Raw genomic sequence first — 23,661 nt, 5'->3', positions numbered from 1 at the left:
TAGCCGTTCGCTCCCTGTATTTTACCCCTGCCACCTTTAGAATTTGAAAGAGAGTATTCCAGTGAACATTGTCAAAAGCTTTCTCTAAGTCTACAAATGCTAGAAACATAGGTTTGCCTTTCCTTAATCTTTCTTCTAAGATAAGTCGTAGGGTCAGTATTGCCTCACGTGTTCCAACATTTCTACGGAATCCAAACTGATCTTGCCCGAGGTCGGCTTCTAGCAGTTTTTCCATTCATCTGTAAATAATTCGCGTTACTATTTTGCAGCTGTGACTTATTAAACTGATAGTTCGGTAATTTTCACATCTGTCAACACCTGCTTTCTTTGGGATTGGAATTATTATATTCTTCTTGAAGTCTGAGGGTATTTCACCTGTCTCGTACATCTTGCTCAGCAGATGGTAGAGTTTTGTCAGGACTGGCTCACCCAAGGCCGCCAGTAGTTCTAATGGAATGTTGTCTACTCCCGGGGCCTTGTTTCGACTCAGGTCTTTCAGTGCTCTGTCAAACTCTTCGCGCAGTATCGTATCTCCCATTTCATCTTCGTCTACATCCTCTTCCATTTCCATAATATTGTCCTCAAGTACATTGCCCATGTATAGACCCTCTATATACTCCTTCCACCTTTCTGCTTTCCCCTCTTTGCTTAGAACTGGGTTTCCATCTGAGCTCTTGATATTCATACAAGTGGCTCTCTTTTCTCCAAAGGTCTCTTTAATATTCCTGTAGGCTGTATCTATCTTACCCCTAGGGAGATAAGCCTCTACATCCTCACATTTGTTCTCTACCCATGCCTGCTTAGCCATTTTGCACTTCCTATCGATCTCATTTTTGAGACGTTTGTATTCCTTTTTGCCTGTTTCATTTACTGCAATTTTATATTTTCTCCTTTCATCAATTAAATTCAATATTTCTTCTGTTACCCAAGGGTTTCTACTAGCCCTTGTCTTTTTACCTACTTGATCCTCTGCCGCCTTCACTACTTCATCCCTCACAGCTACCCATTTGTCTTCTACTGTACTTCTTTCCTCCATTCCTGTCAATTGTTCCCTTATGCTGTCCCTGAAACTCTGTACAACCTCTGGTTTAGTCAGTTTATCCAGGTCCCATCTCCTTAAATTCCCACCTTTTTGCAATTTCTTCAGTTTTAATCTGCAGCTCATAACCAATAGATTGTGGTCAGAGTCCACATCTGCCCCTGGAAATGTCCTACAATTTAAAACCTGGTTGCTAAACCTCTGTCTTACCATTATATTATCTATCTGATACCTTTTAGTATCTCCAGGGTTCTTCCATGTATACAACCTTCTTTTATGATTCTTGAACCAAGTGTTAGCTATGATTAAGTTATGCTCTGTGCAAAATCCTACAAGGCGGCTTCCTCTTTCATTTCTTAGCCCCAATCCATATTCACCTACTATGTTTCCTTCTCTCCCTTTTCCTACTCTCGAATTCCAGTCACCCATGACTATTAAATTTTCGTCTCCCTTCACTACCTGAATAATTTCTTTTATCTCATCATACGTTTCTTCAATTTCTTCGTCATCTGCAGAGCTAGTTGGCATATGAACTTGTACTACTGTAGTAGGCATGGACTTCGTGTGTATCTTGGCCACTATAATACGTTCACTATGCTGTTTGTAGTAGCTTACCCGCACACCTATTTTTTAATTCATTATTAAACCTACTCCTGCATTACCCCTATTTGATTTTGTATTTATAACCCTGTATTCACCTGACCAGAAGTCTTGTTCCTCCTGCCACCAAACTTCACTAATTCCCACTATATCTAACTTTAACCTATCCATTTCCCTTTTTAAATTTTCTAACCTACCTGCCCGATTAAGGGATCTGAGATTCCACGCTCCGATCCGTAGAATGCCAGTTTTCTTTCTCCTGATAACGATTTCCTCTTGAGTAGTCCCCACCCGGAGATCCGAATGGGGGACTATTTTACCTCCGGAATATTTTACCCGGAGGACGCCATCATCATTTAACCATATAGTAAAGCTGCATGCCCTCGGGAAAAATTACGACTGTAGTTTCCCCTTGCTTTCAGCCGTTCGCAGTACCACAACAGCAAGGCCGTTTTGGTTAGTGTTACAAGGCCAGATCAATCAACCATCCAGACTGTTGCCCCTGCAGCTACTGAAAAGGCTGCTGCCCCTCTTCAGGAACCACACGTTTGTCTGGCCTCTCAACAGATACCCCTCCGTTGTGGTTGCACCTACGGTACGGCTATCTGTATCGTTGAGGCACGCAAGCCTCCCCACCAATGGCAAGGTCCATGGTTCATGGGGGGATGATGAGGATAAGATTAGAATAATTACTGCATGTACAGAAGCATTCAAACAATCATCCTCCCTGTGCTCCACACATGAATTGAACAGGAAGAAACCCTAGTAACTGGTACAATGGGACATACCATCTGCTGTGCACTTCATGGTTGTTTGCAGAGTATGATTTATATGTATATCTGTGTGGTAATGTTGTGACCATTTTATGACATTAATTATTGTGCCCAACATTTCAGGAACTTCTGTAGTTCTGCTAGGCAATTACTTGCCTCTTTTTAGCAGCATTGTTAGCACCTGCTATACACACCAGATACTCATTTCCTGTTATTTTGTTATGTAGATCGATTTTTGTTTTTTCGCCTGGCTTTATAATATCTGTCGTGTAGCACTTTGTGTGCAGGTACTGCAATATAGTATTTATCTGCCGATACCAAGCAGTGACTTCCAGTTGAAATGTCCCCCCCCCCCCCCCCCCAAACCTCCCACCCCCATGCCAGTATGCAAATAACAAAATGTGCATGAGTGCAGCTTGTGATGCATGAATGACGATATATGGAAGTTTGGGTCTGCCCGTGAGTTGTGCGCGGACTGTCATAATGGTTAACTCGACCACTCGCATAAAGTGATAAATCTGTGTTTGAGTCTCAGTCTGGCACAACTTTTCATTGTCATCATTCCATTGTTCAGATGATGGTTGAAGGTTTCTTGAAATTACTGCAACCAGTCACCTTTTATCTCGTTCATAAATTTTTATTATCCCATTATCGGTTTCAAAACATTTACTGATTCATCTTCAGATGGTACATAGTTATTGGTTGTCTGCAGCACTGTGGGAGTCGTGATGAGTTATTCATATCCGTTGGTTGGTTCTTGGTGTACACAGTATTCTGGAAAACATATTGAATGTTTTCCAGTGATGTTAATTTTAATGCGCTTTATACACTTAGCAACAGGTAATACGTTCCACTTGCTCTACAAAACACTACTGCAGACAACGAATAAATATGTACCATTCAAAGATCGCTAGGTGGTTTCGAACTGGAAATCTGATAACACAAATTCAAGAACAAAACAGAAGGAGACTGGTTGCAGCAATTTCAAGAGACCTTTATTCATCACAGTCGCAGTGATCCTCACTCGTAAAGAATAAAAAACAGCCGCATTCATAAAGGTAAAAGGCAACGGCTATCTGCATCTGGGCTAAGTTACAAAATAAAATTTAAAATTAAATTAAATGTACAAATCTGGTAAACTCTTCCTTCAGGAAGAAACAATGTAACCAGGGGTGGGTGGAAAAGGAATAAGAAATATATTTCAGCATATTGGCAGTGAATGGACAGAAGTCTCTGTAGTGGTAGTATGCCTGAAAACAGGAAAGACAGAAATACAGTGCCTTCACTTGACTGAGAGTCAAGCTTTTCTTTGTCTTCTAATTTCATCTATAATTTTAGTTGGTTTTGACAAATGGCTGGATGTTATATAGGTGGCTGGGAAAGAGAGGGCTGGAGGAGGCAGTGATTGGAGTGAGTGCGATACACGTTATTTCGTTTGTAACTCAGAAAAAGTGTTACTTTTACGATATATCAAATAGTGCATAGAATGCTGAGGACATTGTTTCAAGCCTGCATGTCGTACAGAAACCATTCTACATCCAGCAAAATTTTGCAAAAACAGCAAATACACAATACGACAGGCATAATTCAAGTTGCATAAGAGATAAATGTTACTTCTCTTATGATGGACGTACGCCTGAAATAAGTTAAGGATAAATAAATCGTTAAACCATTAATAGGGCAACTGACTGAAGACTTTTCTTCTCGAGTTATTGAAACAGAAAAAATTTTCAGTGAATGTGCACATAAAGATTGAAAGGGTAGCTCGCACGTGATGCGAAGTGCTTTGAGGGTAATGGAAATTAAAGCTTAAGTACCAGCACCTGATAAATAGCGAACAATTTCTGTGACTGCATACATAATTTGTCTGATTAGGATTTCTTCGCGTAAAACAACTACAATATTTTTTATTTTTTTATACAGCGTATACCAAAGAAATACAATCTATAATTTTTAAATTAAAGTAAATAAATCAAATTAAAGCATATAAACAACAAAGATTTAAACGTGCATAATGCTCCCTTATTTAACATTTAAACAGCAAATCCACGTTTTCATTTTTCGGCAATAAGATCAAGCATTGCTCCCCGTAGTTCCATATTCCTCAACGCCAATTCTCACGCTCATTTCCGTACTAATAAGCATATTTAATTTCATACTAATGACATCGTATTGCCAACATTACGGTTGCTGTTAAGGGGGTTATTTTATGGATGTATCGCTTGTTGTGGTAAAATGTAAAATAAATGACTGCAGTTTCCCGTTTCTTTCGTTCAAGACGTCAGTTTGGGATTTTCCGATCAATTTAAACACAGGTTGTTGACACAAATGCAATGATCCATGTACAACTTTCCAAGTTTCTTTTTTATTGTTTGTTCCACATACTACTCAGTTAAATTGTACAGAAGGTCAACGACTTATAAGTACTTAGCCTGGTTTTGGTTGTAAGCAGACAACGCCTCTGCTGCTACCGAGTACCGATAGTCTTTGCTTCGTAACAAGAGTGTTGAATCTTGTAGTTGTAGCGCTTTAAGAACATTTGAGTAGAAGTACGGGTGTGTATTGATTGCATTGTGAGAAGTTTTAGAAGTATTTTCGTAGGATACGTTTGTTGCGTTGAAACTGGATTAGCTTACTGCCGGTAAGCGCAAGGGGAGGAAAATATAAAAACAGTAGTGCAAGCAACTAGTGCTGAAGTAAATTGGCTGATTGTTAAACTTTTTCAGGAACGTCTTTTGGGCCGAAAAGTAAACAATGTCCAAGAAACCGAGTCAGCAACCAGCTCTCCATAAAGTTATTATGGTAGGGAGTGGAGGTGTCGGCAAATCAGCCTTGACACTACAGTTTATGTATGACGAGGTAAGCCAAAGACTTACGTATGAGGAACGAACATTATTTAATGTTAAATGTAGACTGTGTGGTTTATATTTTGCGTCGTTTTCAGTTCGTTGAGGATTATGAGCCGACGAAGGCAGATTCATATCGAAAGAAAGTTGTTTTAGACGGTGAAGAAGTCCAGATTGATATCTTAGATACTGCTGGCCAAGAAGACTATGCTGCGATAAGGTTCTTATCATTTCAGTGACAGTGTATGCGTTCCTGTAATTGTTGTATGTCTGGGCTAATACTCCAACATTTGCTTTCAGAGATAATTATTTCCGTAGTGGAGAAGGATTTCTTTGTGTGTTCTCCATCACAGAGGACGACAGTTTCCAGGCTACACAAGAATTTAGGTGAGTTGCTGCCATATTCAAGGTTCAGTGTTTTTACGAGATGTCAGTTATTATAGCCGAATCAGAACTGATTGCTCACTGATACTGTTGCATGCTCACAGATGTCTATTGCAGAATTATGTTCAGTTAAACACCCCATAGCTTTGGCCTCCTTGCTTTCATAGTTCAGACATTTTCTTCAAAGAATATTCAGGCGATGTCGCACACATTCTGATTTTAGAGCTTTTCATTGGTAGTTTACATATCTCAAACTAACAGAAATAGACTATTTAACAAAACTGTAATGTAATCAATGAGCAAAGCAGGACAAGGTATGCTGCTTTATAGGATACTACCTACCTCCAAGCAATAACAACTGATGAAAAGCCAGCATTTACTCCTCAGTTCTTACCATCTGGTGTCAGACTAATCTTAAATAGTTGTTTAGAGTATCACCCATTCCTGATATAATCCCCTCTTTTTTTTCTATTCACAGGTGAAGGAAGCTAGCTATGAATTTATTCTTTCTCAGTATCCCAGTTGTAATTTTGAGTGGCTTGGAAATTTCGTGCTGAACATGAGATTTTCTGTTCGACCTTTTGTCTGTGCTACTTGGTTGTTACACAAACAATTACCCGTGACTTTTCTTTTATTAGCAATGATTCATTTTCTCCTGACCACTCTGCCACTCTGTTGCTCACATTGTTCATATTCATTTACAGAAATAGTACAAAGACAGACACACACATACAGAGAGAGAGAGAGAGAGAGAGAGAGAGATTGATTTGTTGATGGGAAGGGAACTGGATTCCATCTTTGGGGGGGGGGGGGGGGAAGCGGAAGTTGTCAACCTCATGTGTCTATAGTAGACTGGGTCGAGCAAGTCTCATACCATCAGAACTATTTATCCATCTGTGATGGAGAAAGTGAGACAGGATTAGGGGCTTGCAAAAATGTAAACTGTGTAATCAGTTACCCATTTGCTGCTACTGAGAAACTGAAGGGTGTTACGTGGCATGCAGTTGGTTCCCATTTAGTGTACATAGCAACTTAAAATCAAGTAGTAGTCCAGAAAGTGGTGTTATTTGGTGAAGTTTAGTAATTGTTTTTTGGATAGATTTTCACCAAGGAAGAACTATCCTGATCTTATAGAAGTGTATGGCTTGTTTCTGGATCAGTCTTGTGCCCTTTGGATTATTCTCTGGAGGTGACATGTGGTGCACATAGATGTCAAGTGCATGGCAATGGATAGGCTACTTGGTGTTCTACCACACATTAGAGCTATTTTCTTCTGCATTCACTCATGGAATCCAGGAATAATAACTGCTTAAAGGCCTGTGTTTGTGTTGTAATTAATATATTTTAGGGTTTTTGGTGTGTCTTTGTCTCTCCTTAGACAACTGTGTGTCCATTCATGATGCCTTCTTTGTGTATGTTAAATGTTGCATTTTAGTCCTATTTGTGAGATTACTGATAGTTGTGATTCCACCAGTCTGCTTTGACCCATAACGCCATAAGAATGGTTGGCACCCTTATTTCAACCATGACACCTTATTAAACCCGTGAAGAAACATAAATAGCATGCGAAATATTTCAACTCCAGCAAGGAAATGAAATTAAGGGGGAGAACTGCGGGATGTAGGTATCTTGGGTGGCGACAACAATTATTAGTATTAACTCAGAAATAAAGTATACAAAATTTTCAACACAATCAATAAATGCAAAAACTAAAAACCATTGGTATTGTAAATCTTCCATATCTTTGTAGCTCAAATAGAGCCCTCGATACAAGGAACCTACACAAAATTCAAAAGTCCGGTGTTGCAAATTGAACTTGGTCTACATAGCTCAAACGAAGCCCTTGATACTATGAACCCAAACGCAATTCCAAAACTGCCCTGTTTGTCAAAAACGAAAATTCCCAGACATAAGAAACACCCAGCATTAATTATAAAAAACACAAGAATGAATCCATCACCCACACTACGTAAAACTAAAGTAACTCGTTTGCAAACTGGCATCCTCTCTGCCAATGATAACCTCACACACATGACTGACAGTGTCAAATGACTCACTAAGATGCCTAATGAAAAACTTCGTAACCTAAACATCCAACATGAGTCCTCCACCAAATACTAAAACATGCCATTTACACAACCTGACTCAAAAAGAAAAAGTACGGCACATGAAGTAACAAAACAGTTACCTACATCAGACGTGTGGAATCACAACTTTCGGTTGATCAATATTTAATGTGTGTCCCGTGCACCCAGGCAGCATTGTATGATAAATTGAATAAGTGTTTTGTAAGCAGTATCCTTTGTAGATTGACTGCACTTTACGATTGTGAACCTGTCTGCTACTTGTTTTAACTATGATTGAATCTGTGATCATTATTTTTTTGTATCCTCGCAAACTGGTTTGAATTGACATAATCCAGTTATCACCCATTGATATTATCGTCAAAGAACACCATGATTTTTCTAATTATTTCATTGTCCAGTAGTATATTTCTGAACATTTAAAGACGAATCATTGTTATAATTATAGACGGCTGCATCTTCTGCTCAGAAACCTGAGGTTTATATCAGTGTTGCCTGCCATACCTTTAGTATGCGATGTGAGCAGTTAGGGTCATATCACTATTCCCTAGAGCATGTCTGGATACGCGGGGTTTTTCAAATCTGGAAGTGGAAAAACTGCAGTTGTTGCTAGTTTCTTATGTAGATTGGCAGCTGGCCTCAGAGATCCTGCCCATGGAGTGTGGAAAGGATGTCAGTGTCATATGCTTCATATTGAACAGCAATGTGGTGGTGGTGGTGGTGGTGGTGGAAGCCTGCTTTGTGATGTCAGAGTGCACCACATGTTCAGTGATGGACTGAAATTTGTTGAAGTTGCATTGGTATGGGGGTAGGAGTCTGTAACTTGAAACTTAAAATAAAGAAGAAGAAGAAGAAGAAGAAGAAGAAGAAAAATCAATCAACTAAGTAATGGAAGATTAGGAGCAGACTGAAAGAAGAAATCATACTGGTAAACATAACATTCTATATTGCATGTAAAGACAGGAACACCATAGTAAAGTCATTGTATGCATAAGTCAATGTTTTAGCAGTTCTATAGTTGCCCAGTGACGTTTTTCAACTCAAAACGTGTTGGAGCAATAAAAATCTGATACCTACAAATTGATTGGGATAGCATTTATTAAATTTGACAGGCAGTTAGCTGAAAAAACAACTGATATAGCCATACAGTGCTATTTGTATTCTGTATACTAGATTGAAATCTTCTCTCTACAGACTATTAGCCCAGTTAAAGGTGTTAGTTTCAGAATGGAACCCTAATCTGAGTGAAACTTGACGAGGGACTGTTTACACTCGGACAGTGAAGTGTCAAGGACAGTTGCTCATTTGAAATTATGATAGTAGGCAGCTGATTTGTGTAGCTAGTGATATAACAATTACTTTTTTGGGGGAGTGGGTTGGGACATTAAATACATAATGTATTAAGCTTAGGTGCTGGAATGCAATCTCATTGCAACTAACTCTCCCGTTTGATGACTTCGCCAACTCTCAGCTGTATTGTTACTTTCCAGTCTAATCTAGACCTTGGTGTATGCTTTGTATTGGTCTGTCACCACAGCCTTCACAATCATATTTGTTGGCTTCGACAGTTCACACACACACACACACACACACACACACACACACACACACACACACACACACACAGTCTGTCTGAAATTATTTTAATCACTGACAGATGTGTAGGGAAGTTACAGCTTACACTTTTGAATCAGTCTGTAAGGTCATTCAAATGGCTCAGCTATTAAACAGTACCATTAAATGCTTATATGTGAATGAGTGCAACACAATTTTAACATGTCTTGTAGATCCAATATCTCGTAAACAGTAGTGACTGCTGTACTATTACTTTTTTATAGCTATGTATTTATTGCCTCACTACTGCTTGGGATTATAAGGAAGGTAATGTAGGGGTTATTTGATACATCTTAGATTGGACAATGATTAAGCCTTGGCTTCATGAGGAAGTGACCTGGTACTCACTTGAACTGGTTAGAGAAACCCTGGGAAACCTGTATTAGGATTGCTCAGTGAGTCTTTGAACCCCAGCACCTCTGGTTTACAGAGACCAATTAAGACATGGTGGGCTCATGTGTAAGATAATTCATAGGTTGGGCGAGTGGGACTTGGTTTAGTGTAATGACACTTGGTCAAGTGTCCTGTTACTTCTACAGAAATTCAATTGCATTTCTATAACTTAGTGTACGTGTCTGTTCTCGGTGAACCTCACAATATGTTTGTCTTATTAAAGTATTTTTTATACTTATTTTGTACTATAGTAAAAACTCCCTAGTTGTTTTCGGTATTGTTGACTTTTTGGACAATGTTTGTTGCATTCTTCGTGTATCATTAACCCAACTTCTCAGTCACATGCTCAGCTTTTTGATATGACATATCTTTATATTATCCAAGTAATTTTGTGTACCAAATTGTGGCCCTCTTCCATCCACATAAAATGCCATGCAAAAGTCACAGAAGAGCAATAATGACATGGTTGCCTTCACAAATGGCCGTGCTTACTTATGAGATACAACTCTGATGAGAACAGTTATGACATGTTGGACTCATCCATAAGATATTTTTATAGATTGGGCGGGTGGTAGATACAACATTGAGATATGTACAGCGGATTTTGAGTGTTACATTTAGCCCACTGAGCTCATTCATAACAGAAATGGAAAAATTATATCTTTGTTTCTTCAAAGTTCATATTAAACTCCCTGAGCAAAGAAATTAATGTCTCTCCCTGACGTGGGAACATTCATTTTTGTTATTATGCATCCATTACTGTCTTGTAGAAAAGTAGGATTTACTTGAGTGATTTTTCTTCCTTAATTCATTACTTGTGGCAAGTGAGTCTGCTGTGGTGATCCTGTACTGAGACATTCTTGTCGCATGTAGACGTTTGTCTGTACATGTTGGTACCAAACTTCTGGCTGTTCAGAGTTCTATCTGTTGTGCAAGCTGATGCACATATTAGTCTATAATGTGTGGTAAAAGTAAGTTCCACTTACAGAATAGAAATACAGTAACAGCATTGAGGATTCAGCAGTGATAGTAATAACCAAAGTAAAATTCACAATGGATTTTATTGGTGAGGGTCATACAGTAAATACTTAACACTGTTGAGAAAGGAGAACTGAGAAAAAAAGGGGAAAAGTAGAATCCAAACATTTTAAACATAAATATTTATTTGGCTGAGAAATAAATACATACAAACATACAAATTCTCAGAAGGTGCCTTTTGACTTCATCCTTTTGTATTTTTGTTTTATTTCTAAGATCTAAAACTATTTGTTTCCCTCAATAGTCAGTCTTCGTACTGTGGAAACAATTTAGATCAATGTATTATATACTTACTTTCTTACAATGTTTTCTCAAGTATTAAAACCTGAAGTTTCTTTTCAGGTATATTTTATGTATTTATTTTCTTATGATACTTTCTTAAGTTCTGTAAAACCTAAACAGTTTCTTTTCAGATATGTGGACTCCCTCTTGTGGGAGAACAATTGTTTTGGACTTTGTCTTACTTCCTGTATATTTCAGGGAACAAATACTTCGTGTGAAAAACGATGAAAATATCCCTTTTCTTCTTGTTGGCAATAAAAGTGATTTAGATGAGAAGAGAAAAGTCTCATTAGCAGATGCAACGGCTAGAGCACAGCAGTGGGGTGTCCCATATGTGGAGACTTCAGCAAAAACACGTGAAAATGTCGACAAAGTAAGTTCATTGCGTAAGGAAAATGTTTGTCTTTACTTTGGAGTACCATGTTGTTTTCATAAAATTATTGAATTAATGTTATCCAAATAACTTGTGTTGTAACAGATGATTTATTTAAAAAAAAAAAAAAAACCGAAGTGTGTAAAATGAAGGCTCAGATATTTCTTATATATTGCCATGTGTATTGCAGTCTTTTATGTTTAACTTGTATAGCTAAACCATCGATGTCCACACCAGCTTTTTAATTAAATATGCTGTGCACAAATGAATTCTATTACGGAGCATCTGTAGCACATACTGCTAAGGCACAGCAAAGAAGCTCCTGTTTTGTTCACAGTACATAGTCATAAGCCACTGAGCATGTATCCACAACTTTGCTGTCACTGTTTGTAACACTTTGCTTTGTTTGTTTCAAGGTCTCTTTACATTTCTCCTCGAGTTTCTTTTCCAGCCCCTCTTGGGATCCTCCTCCTCGTTCATGCAGTGGTCTGTCATTCACACCATCACCAAGAGGATCCTCATCTTTCTTTTTCTTTCCTTGACATTTGTATTTGTTTTCCTTTACAGCAGTTGCCTTTTCTGCCTTTTGCATGCAGTCAGGATCAATTTTTGGAGCAATTCGCCTTCTGCTAGGTGAAGGCAGTGTGTTGGGCTTCTGACTGTTTACCACCAGCTTTGTGCTTCAGACAGTTTTTTTGCCCTTGACAGTCTTACCAACTACATCTACTGCTTCCTCTTCTCTCTCTCTCTCTCTCTCTCTCTCTCTCTCTCTCTCTCTCTCTCTCTCTCTCTCTCTCTCTCTCTCTCTCTTTTGATTCTACTTTATCCTCTGAGAGAACATCCAGGTCCTCCCTTCACAGGTCAGATGGTGACTTGCCCTGCAGAATTTTGTATTCTTGAAGCTTCTCATTACACTTTGCCAGCAGTTCATCCTTTCTCTCCTTAGTAAGAGTCCACATTGTCATCCCTAAGAAATAGTCAAACAGCTTATCAATATCCTGTCACCTCATCCTGAGAAATCTCCATTGTTTGCCTCCTCCAGTAACGCTTCTTTGTCTTGCTTGAGTTTGCATTGCCTTACTGGATTAGGATCATATCCTCTTTATTTTAGTTCATCAGTAATTACTTTCTTCTGCTTGTTTTCCACGACAAGGACACCATCACATTTTTCGAAAATAAATCTCACTTGGTTGCTCAGCCTCAAGGATTCTGCTTGCAGCATTCCTTTTAAATACACCTTGCGTTTTCTATATTAAGTCAGTCTCAAGTTGAAATATTCTTTCAGGATTTGAGTAACTGAGTCAAATCTTCTGAGGCACTGCATATCGTCAAATGCACACATGGAGGTAAGCATCATTGTAGTTTCCAGTTTGAAAAATTGTGTTGAAAGAAATTGACCAGCAAATCTTTGATGTGTGATCCATCCTGGTCCTGATCTGTCGTTATTATCTTTCCATATCTCAAGGTGTTTAGATCATTCATAGATTCATAGTTCTTCTTGTACCAAAGCCCAACAATGCAAATGATTTTTATTTCCGCATTTTCGATAATCTGCTTGTAAGAAGCTTCGCAGACATTCGGCAGCTTGCCTCCAAGTGGGAAGAAGCCATATTTGTCTCTGCCGATTAAACCTAGGCAAGACACTTCCAATGACTTGGCTGAATCTCCCTTGGTAAGAATAAGAGTGCAATCCAGAGAATTTTGGATTCCCATGTGGTTTGCGTTTTCCAGTTTTGGTATGCTTGTGGGTCTTGATTGTTTCTTTTTGCTGCAATTTTTTTGTCAAGAGATAATCAGTTTTGGCTTTTGCCCACAAGAGAATAGATACAGCAATGCCAGATTTCAGCATATTGTTGACGAATTTCTCTGAAAGTGGGCATTTCGATCCAAAACTTTTTGCCTGTGTAGCCACATTTTTCTTCGCCTGTGAGTCAAATGTCGGATCCACAATAAAACAGTTTATGAAGAGTCATATGTGATTTTTCACTTTGAAGAGTTTGATCTGGGTACCATTTGTATTCTTCTTCTTTTTCAGTGTCTCAATTAATTGCTTTACAATGAGATCAGAAAGATGATCGATGTCTACCACCCTATGTTGTAGCAATGCTGTTCACAAATGATACTTGTTGAAATCCTCTGTCTTGAATAGTTATTGCCACCTCCCACCTCTCATTCACCTGTTCATACACTATTTTCAGGGATTACCCATCTCGTCTTCTTTATTTTTTAGATAAAGTTCCACATAATCTTTGAAGTCCTTTACATGCAAAAGTTTTTCAGCATAACTTTAACACTCCTTGTGGATGCTGCAATATCATATGCTCTCCTTGACACATTAGAGCCACTATATCATTATCAAGAGCTTGCATTTTGAATTTTGTAACATCAGGGGAAAATGTTAATTTTGTATAATCTTCTCCAGTAAAATCAATATCTTTGGGTCAGATGTCTTATCCATATTTGCCCAAATTTGTTTAAAAGCCCTTTTATATTCTTTTGACGCTATTTCCAAAATGAATTTTGTGCTAAATATATTGCACAACTTTGATCCATAACCATTTCTACCACCAGTGACCTTTTCTTCTTCATTTTTACAATTTGACGATATAAACACATGCCCAAACATCTTCTCTTCTTTTTTGTGTTCCACAACAGGTATACCTTTACCATTATTCCACACTGATATCGTGTTGGTTTCCTGGTCAATATCAATTTTTATGCAATCCTTCATTTAATTTCTCTGATTATTATCTGCAGCATTTACAAGAATTTCATCAATGCATTCGCAGCACTACCACATTAATCTTCCAACCGCAGCTGTTTTCTGATTTTTCTGTAGAAAATAGTGTTTTAATTTTATTTGGTAATTAGAATAATTACGACATGTAATGGACATATCTGTTTGGACGCACTTAGAAGAATTGTTGTCAGACAATATTTGTCAGTCATCTTGAAGCAAGACAAAATCATGAAAATGGTTGAAAAATTGCTGGTGTGAGAAGGTTTGTAAGTGTGCAGGTGAGACTTGAGAATGTGTAAAATGCAACACCAAATGTTGTAGAGCAACAGAAAAATATTAAACTGGAAAATAGCAAATTCTGATCTTACAGTGCGACATCTGACGCACAAAAAAATAGCCCAGAAATTATATCTGACGTCATAACAGCATGCCCTGTTCGGTTGTACAGAAAGGGCTGAACGCACTCTTGCATGTTGTCCACAGCAGGATAGTTAAGATAATTTCTTATTTTTGTTATCATTTCAAAATGTTTACAAAATAGTCGGTTCATAAAAAGTAATCTTGTACTACATGATGGTTGATGCTTATGACGTTCAAGCCACTCTAATTTCAGATATGGTTTCTGGAAATGAATGAGTCAGATTCTTGTAGTAATGTATGAAAAATGTTGAAGATTGTAATCGATGAATAGTGTGACAGGACTAAGAGGAAGGTAGGAAACTATTTATGGGGAACTTCTGAGAGCAGGCAGTAAATTTTTGCTGATAGTGTCTGCTCCTTGTTTTGTGTATAATAGAAATTATTCTGCAAGGTAAAAAGTGTATGTGACCTGATCATTGAAAGAAAAAGATAACGAGAATTGTTAATGGAAACTAACATCTGGTTCAGAAGAGTGGAAGAAGATTGGCAAAAAATGAACACACTATCAAAGAGCTTTAGCTGCTTGATATGTGAAATTTTCATTCCAGCAGAAATTTGCTTTACTCTGCAGTTCATAGTGTTGCACAAATTTGCTACTTCTTTTACGTTGTCAATAACGAATTTGTTTAGCTTACGTAACATGATACAAAACCCATAACTCAATCATTGTTAATTAAAGTCAGAGAAGACTGTTTTTTTTTTTTTTTTAATGGTTGTTACAAACAGTTGATAAAAATGTTGATGATGATTGATGAATCTTGCACAACAGTTGAATAATTTGGTATCATAATTTGCAAGCAAAATTGTATGCTTAGTATAGCTTGTTCGATAAAACAAGAAAAATGTTAATAAAATTACAAACATTTCTGAGTGACCAGCTCTTATTGTTAATAAGGGTTTACTTATGATTGGTGTGTAATGTCTGTTATGTTTTATTTAAAGGCTATTTTTCTACAGAAATATAACACCAGATTAAACTATTTTTCAGTTTTTATGGGTTTGTCACATATCACTAGTAAAATTTGATAAGTTGTCAAGTTTTGAATTTTTTTACTTACCAGTATTTCTGCTTTGCATTTCTTGTTTCAGTCTCTTAATGGACACCATAATATAAAGCTTCCAGCATGCCTACATTTTGTATGTACAGTTTTTGAGATGCACACATCACTGCTAACTAGTTTGGAAAATAGGCTATTTTGATGTTAAACTATAGGCCATCATCTACAGAAGATGGGTGGAGAAACTTTTTCAAATACATTGTTCAGAACACATATTTCTATGCTCAAACCTTCAGGGCAAAAATTGCTGCATTGATGTGTTGCAGAAACTGCCACTTGTTTAATATTGTCAAACCTCTTACAGTGAACTAAGAGATAGCCAATAAGTTTGAGTTTCAACCACATTTAGTATTTGAAGCTTATATTCTAATTTGTTTTCTGCTGTGAGGCTATTTTTTACAGCATTATTTTTGGAATCCGTTTTCTGATTACATGCCTGCAACATTGCAGGTATTTTTCGACCTGATGCGAGAAATCCGATCTCGGAAGATGGAGGATAATAAGACAAACAATGGGCGAGGGAAAGACAAAAACAAGAGGAAGAAGCTCAAATGTGTAATTCTTTAGGTTGGAAAAAAGTTTATTACAGATAGGATATGTTATTAGAAGTTTTAGCTTCATTAAGAAGTCAGAGGCATGTGTAAGAATGTGAAATTTAGGATGAACTAACCTGTTGATTGCATAGACCTTTCCTCTTTGGGTAAATTAATTCATAATTGGGTATTGCATACTCCCTAAGGACACTGAAAATGTCATATTTAATATAGAGATGGATTTTTAAAAGCAGCCTTACCATTCATAATTTTTCTGTGAGAGTGAGGAAAAACAAATAAATAAATTCAACATGGCCAATATTTCAAGGGAGACTAGAAGAAATATTAACTCACCATTGCTCTACAAGCCACAGAACTTGAGTTTCTGTTAAATATTTGCAGTTAATAACCATGTGGTGGACTGCATGCTTTGCTTCGTTATTGCATTTTGACATGCTTCATGTTGCCTCTAATAGCTTTCAGAATGCATGCTTATTTTGCATGACTATTATTTGCTCACATCTATCATCTGCGTATGTCAGTTGGTTAGTACTTGGCTTACTCAGATTTTTGGATTTTACTCTCTCTCTCTCTCTCTCTCTCTCTCTCTCTGTGTGTGTGTGTGTGTGTGTGTGTGTGTGTGTGTGTGTGTGTGTGTGTGTGTGCGCCCCAATTATCCATATTTGAAACTTCCTTTAGGACACGGCTTGATTTCCTAGCCATATCCAGTTTGGGCATTACTCACAGCAGTACAAATAGTCAAATGCTTTCAAATGAACGCTCAGCAAGGGCAGAAAAGAATGAGGGGATATTGAAGGTCGTTAATGACTGTATAGTAGTGCAAAGTGCATTTGTTGTCATCCATTATAGGAATACATACCTCTTTAGGCATTAAGAGTATAGAAGATTTTACTCCTCGAATAATTAGACATTTATAGAGCACACAGTGTGCCTGAATATGATGAAAGTTTAGAAAGTGAAAGGATAATTCAGTACTCATCATACTGAGGGTAAACCCACTTGTGGTAGTAAATGGAGGTAAGTATATTGCAACTCACAAAAGCAATTGGATTGTTACTGTAACTGCTTGGAGCTCTGTAACAAGAGGGATAGGTACAGACCACCGAGATCAACTTGAAAGTGTTATGACTCGCTGACTATTCAGATTGTCTCTTGCAAACAGTGTTTAACTGTATTCTAGGAATTTATTCCTTAATTATATTCCTCAACTCAAACATTCCTCCTACTCTGCTAAGTTGAAGAGCTGGTGGTGGTTATAAATTTTGGACATTTTGGTTGCCTCAGGGGAGTACTTCGTCTGAAGATAGTCATCAGATTCATCAATTAAAATCTGACAACTTTCAAGTTTTTCACTTTCTGTTGCTTTCCACTTGTTTGCTTTTTAATGGAAAGAGTAGAGTAGCAGTCCTACTTCTTACAGAACTAATTTTGTCTTTCATAGTCAGTAGGGAGGAACCACTGGTGCACACAATGTTAATTTCATTTAACACAGGTGATTGATTGGAGTTAACTAATGAGTTTTTTGCTATTTTGCCTTAGCAAGGGCAGGTGTTACTCTCTGCATCATTCAGTGTTTTCAAGGCATTATCCCGAAGTGCGAGCTTTTGATCAAAATTACAATGAAAATAGAGAATGAAGGTGGTCGCAATGATAGAAATTTTAGTTGATTTTTCCATTCTTCAGTGTAAACTGAACATTCAGGGCTCTAACTGGATCGTGCGTGGAATATTAAAAACAAAAAATAAACAGCACATAGAGTTCGAACTTCAGGTACAGATGATTGCTGAACTCTGCGTTTCCAGATTCTTAAAATGCCACACCCAAAGCATTGGTATTCATAGCAGTGCAATAGATTAAGAATGAATGCCTGTAATATGATCTATAAAAATCTTACCTAGGTGTACTCTGACAGTACCAGCCTGACTGCTTATATCTCCACCACAACCATTAAAGTAGCTCAAGCTGCCACAGTGGAAACGAGTACATATGTACTGAAGCACAATGGTTAAAGCAGGGCAACTTGGGTTTCCGAGGCCTGGAAAACTTCATGGGACGTGTTCAGCCTGCTGAATCTGACAACAGCTTGTGCTGTCAGTCCAACATGACTAGTCAGCTATATGTTCGTGTACGTAGTTTCACTGCTGCTCATTTATTATAACTGGGGAGCAGCAAAATGAACAAACCCAAACTTAATGGAGATTGAGACAAAATTTAGGAATTGGGGAATGTATACCAGTCACGGAACAGAGCCTAAATCCAGCTGGGGAAAAGCTTTCATATGTTTATGAGGCAGCTTCAACCAAATCTGTTGGTGTCTCACAAAGCAAATTGTGTAAAGAGTTACTAAACACACATTAGAGAACCTAGAGTGCATTGATATGTTTGTAAATTTGACCGGCAATTTCCTCACTCCATAAATATTTGGAAAGAGGACAAAGACTTAGTGGCTGACAAGTGTGTGGAAATGTATGCAAAGGACTTGAGGCTTCTTAAATTTAGGCAAACATTGATTGAGGTATAATAATAATGTCGTGTGACTAGGGCCTCCTGTCAGGTAGACCATTCGCCTGGTGCAAGTCTTTCGATTTGACGCCACTTCGGCTACTTGCGTGTCAATGGGGATGAAATGATAATGATTAGGACAACACAACACCCAGTTCCTGAGCGGAGAAAATCTCCGACTCAGCCGGGAATTGAACCCGGGCCCTTAGGATTGACATTCTGTCACGCTGACCACTCAGCTACCGAGGGTGGACATACATTGAGGCAGGAAAAATGTATGGCTCAGTGGATATTAAAAACTACCTTCTAGTGTATGCAATGTACTGTGAAGAAAGTGTAATATGAAAGAAAAGCTTTTGATTTTTAGATTAACATAATATGAAAAACAAACTTTGCATTGGTAAAATGCATTTGGGGATTTAGAATATTCTATTCTGGCCACTTAGAATGAATACAACAAACCTACCATACAATCCTGGAAAAAGTAATTAAAATTGGCATAAGAGGGGTCATATTTGGCTGAAACACACTAAGGTTACAGAAACAAGACTTCCAAAATGTTTCTTTAGTTGACATTGCAGTATAATAGACACCTACAGGTGCAGAGAATCTCGACTTTCAGAGAGGGTTCCACTTACTACAGAAAACATGTATTAGATGTGACCTGATGATTTTATTTGAGAATAGCCAGTACTAGTTGAAAGAGAGTGAAGTTGCAGAGAAAACTGTTCATATTGAAATAAACAAATAAGTCCTAAATATGCCTAAAAAGGAAAAAGGACAAATAAAATCCACCATTTTGCAGCCTACAATAATCCAAAATGAATACATAACTGATTGAACCCAGTCTTGTGATACTTGCTCAATAAGACATAAACTTCCTAACCCTTCTCATAGCAATACAGTAAAATCGTATGGAATAAACTGCTACATAGCATAGCACAGTGGGAAACAGGACTGGCAAACAAGACTCCTGTAGCCTCCTTACGCTGGGCATAGCTTGGCGTGAATGGGATTGAAGCTGGTTGTTTGTTCCGCTGGTAACATGTGGCAGCTTGCCTGCCTGGATAAAAGGAAAGCATGCACAGTACTGCCACTGGCCCTGACACGGTGCCTGTACAATTCCACATAGGCTATGCAAAAGAACTTTACTTTCTTCCAGCAGCAGTGTACCATGGGTCTCAGGAGGGGTGATGTGTTCTTAATGATGGCAAAAAAGCACAGGTCATTCCTGTTTCCAAGAAGTGTTGTCAGTCTGTTGTAAAATTTTGGAACATGTTTTATGCTCGCATATTATGATGATTCTGGGGACTGAAAATCTCCTGTAAGAATCAACATGAGTTGGGAGCAATTTAAAGTGGAATAACCACACAAAATAAATCACAGGAAAGGAGGATGCTAGACTGAGAATCATTGAAAAAATGCTCAGGAAATACAGTACGTCAACAAACCTTCAATCTATACTTGACTACTGCTCGTAGAGAAGATCCAAAGAAGGGCAGTACATTTCATTACAGGTTCATTTAGTAAGCATGGAAGTGTTACAGAGAGTATCAATCCACTCTAGTGGCAGATGCTGCAAGAGAGGCATGTGCATCAGTGTGCTTTGCTGTTAAATTTCCAAGAAGTCAACAAATATATATTGTTTCTTACTATGTATCTCTCATGCAAACAGAGTGAGTAAAAAGTTAGAGATAACTGACATGTACATGGAGGATTTCCAGCAATCATTCTTTCCATGAACCATTTACGATTTGAGCAGAAAATGGGGGGAGGGAGGGGGGGATGGCAGCGAGCATGCACAAGACGAAAGAGAAACGCACAGCGACAGTTGGCAACACTACACTCTGTAAACACACAAATGCAGTACACTGTGAAAAGTGGAAGGATGTGGTGGTTTTTATGCATGTTGCACTACAATGTTCGCAGACTACGAAACACAGTAAAGCTGACACTGAAGTCTAGTAGTTAGACAGTATCTTTTGGGCATCTAGTAACACAGACAACAGGCTGCCGCAGGGCAGAAGGTAGCGGGGAAAAAATTTTCCCCCTCTCCCTGCCTCACCCCTTGCAGTCTTTCCTGAGCTGCCTACTGTACATTCAATGTCATGACCATTCTATTGATTGAGATACAGTTTCATTCAGGGTTTATACACCCTGGGAAAAGCCCAGGAATTTTTTTAGAATTTTTCAGTGTTCTAGGTTTCAGCTAACTTTTTGTAATTTCAGCTGGTAAGAACCGATACTCTAACGTCCGTCAACAGCAAAATGTGTCAAAGGCTTTAGGACAGAGACTGTGCAGTACTTCATAACAACAAAGTGCTTACGATGAGTGTGACATCACAATTGTTTGCATTAGGTTCGTTTGAGCACTTTCCAGCGGGCTCACATGGATGTGTAGTTGAGTAGCATAAGAGCAGTACCTTCTCCCACTTCAAGTAACCAGAAGTTTGATTTTGCTAGAAGGCTAAAATTGTTGTTAGTTTTCTGATTTTATTTTATTTTTATGATTTTTGGCTGTCAAGCATTAAATGCCTTGCAGAACATGAAATTATTTTTGTTTATTTGCTAAAGCAATTTGGCTTTTATTAATCTTTTCCACAGAGGCAGTCAGTTTATTTAAAACGAAGTGTTACAGTCCAAACTGTTCACCAGTTTCAACTGTTGGCTGATTTCAAGTGCATGTTCTCATCTTCTGGCACGCATGGCGTTACGCCATAATAAAGAACCTAACAGGAGATAATACAGTAGTGGTACTCCAAGAAAATTTACATTGCGAAAACCACACAGAAAAACTTAATATCAGGTTTAAGTCACAGAGCGCTCAACTCTCATTTAAAACTTAACACTTTGAGGACCATCTGCTTAAAAGAATTTAGAGTGCACAAGACCAGACATATTTAGTGATTATTTAAAATTTTATTGGCACATGTGTGTGATGTATCCTAAAGTGTAACACACACGAAAAATTACCAATATTTTATGTATAGTATGTGCACACTATGTATATTAATTTAAACCATGAACTTCTATTTGTGTTCACTCTACTTTACAGTGATATTGTAGGGCACCACAATCCCAAGAACCTTTCACAAAATGGGAAATAAATAGACAAAAACTTATGTTATTTTCAACAAGATATGCATCTTGACATGAACAGCCATCTGAAGATGAACCCATGAGCTCAAAATCAGTTATGGCACTATTATTGTAAGTAAATAGTATTATCAACAGTGGCTGGTTGCTGGCTTCTTTTTTGAAATAATTGACCTATATTGGGTACAAAGTCAAGGTTTTGAAATGTCATTTTTTACAAAATAGCGTACTTCCTTTGGTGTGTGACATTACGTCAAATTCATTGATAAATGTGTGTCACAATTATCTTAAAAATAATTTTTTCTATGTTCTGATATCTTTTAAAATAATTGTAAAACCTGCTACTTGTGATCAAATTTGAACTTCGTTATACCTTTGCGTGGTACATATTTACCACAGCTCAAAAAATATTGATATCCCTTGAGATCAGTGTAGTGATAAAAGTACTTCAGCACATTCCTGAGTTGTTATAAATTTGTTCAGCCATTCTATTGAGACCAAATGTATTTCCTCCTTTTATATGGACTGCTGCAAATAGCTGTTCCAGTTGCACTAATTAATTGCCTTCATATCTTTTCATTAATCGCTGTCTTCTTACCTTAGGTAACTTAATGTCAGTCTTTGGCTTCACCTTCTTATGGCTGTTCATATGTTAACGAGTTTTCAAGACTATTCTTGTTACTTTGATATGTTTTGAATCTAATTCATTCGGATGTGGAAATCACTCCTTCAGTTGTTTTACTTTTAAATTCATGACTGGTTTCAGGCTAACAAATGCCGATCATCAGGTGCTAATAACTGAAAACAAAAAAGGGAAGTGCACTAAAAAAATAATCTTTACGTGTGCTTGTATATATAAAATAATGACAGATGATGACTATCATTTGTAAAATTCTAAAGGCAGTTGGGCTAGATACAGTGAAAAATGAGAGGGAGTATATTGCAATATTGTGGAGGCTAATAATAATAAACAGCGGAACCACCTAGGTTAAGAGGCATGGTATAAGATAAGACCCAGAACACACAAGTCGTGTGCTGTGATCCCGAGTGCAGCAGGACCATGTAGAATGAAAGCGACCACCACGCATGAGCGCAGAGCATGGAATGGCGCACGCAAAGGATAAAGCTAAGATGGTTAACTTTGGTGTGATGATACTATGGCTGTCTGTTAGCACTACTGGAAGTGAAAGACATGAGACCGACTAGTCCTGTCATTCACATGTAAATTGACAACTTGAAATGCAGAATATTAAATGTAGAACATTAGAGTACAATAAGACACATTTTAATAGAACTGTTAACACATCAGAATGAGGAAACAAAACTAATAGACAATAAAAAACACTAAATAAAAAGCTAGCAGCTTGGAGACGTGAATAGAATAAAATGTAATGGAGAAAAAGTTTTTGCCCTGAGTGACAGGCACAAGCTATTTAGTGGCTCTACATGTAGCAGCATGCCAGTGGTACACCATAAGTTAATAAAACCATTAAGTATGCAGAATTCTGTTGAAAGTAGAATTCTTAAAAGTGTGCAGAACACAAACTGAAACACAAGGTTTTTTTCATTAAGTAATAAGCATATGCCATTTAGTAGCTGTATGTTTAGCAAAGTTCCAGTAATGTGCAATATTAGCGATTAATAATGTCATTAAAAGTATCGGTACATATCCAGCACACAATCATCAGAAACTAGAAAGAAGGAATGAAGGTGGACACTATTGAGTACATTATGGAAGTGGCAGTGATCAGTGCGTTACAAATATTTACTATTAAAAATAGTCTTGATCATGACTTATTTATCAAGGTGACCAGTTTCGACCACTGCTGTGGTCATCTTCAGACTTAAAAGTTGTAAACAAAGCT

The 23,661-nt window shown here is 37.7% G+C and overlaps 1 protein-coding gene across 2 annotated transcripts in view; it reads left to right on the top strand.

The window, feature by feature from the left end:
• Positions 1-4,679: 4,679 nt before the first annotated feature.
• Positions 4,680-23,661, top strand: part of LOC124787770 (ras-related protein Ral-a) — a 29,467-nt gene continuing 10,485 nt past the window's right edge. The window contains exons 1-6 of one of the 2 annotated variants that reach the window (XM_047254658.1): positions 4,680-5,053; positions 5,139-5,271; positions 5,357-5,478; positions 5,559-5,645; positions 11,252-11,426; positions 16,095-16,211. In XM_047254658.1, the coding sequence (XP_047110614.1) occupies positions 5,167-5,271; positions 5,357-5,478; positions 5,559-5,645; positions 11,252-11,426; positions 16,095-16,211 (606 nt within the window). In that variant the 5' untranslated portion in view covers positions 4,680-5,053; positions 5,139-5,166. The remainder of the gene's footprint in view (positions 5,054-5,138; positions 5,272-5,356; positions 5,479-5,558; positions 5,646-11,251; positions 11,427-16,094; positions 16,212-23,661) is intronic. The other variant, XM_047254659.1, reaches the window with a different exon arrangement.

This window comes from Schistocerca piceifrons, chromosome 3 (genome assembly GCF_021461385.2).
Source record: "Schistocerca piceifrons isolate TAMUIC-IGC-003096 chromosome 3, iqSchPice1.1, whole genome shotgun sequence".
NCBI lineage: Eukaryota > Metazoa > Arthropoda > Insecta > Orthoptera > Acrididae > Schistocerca > Schistocerca piceifrons.
This window is presented reverse-complemented; position numbering and strand designations above follow the sequence as displayed.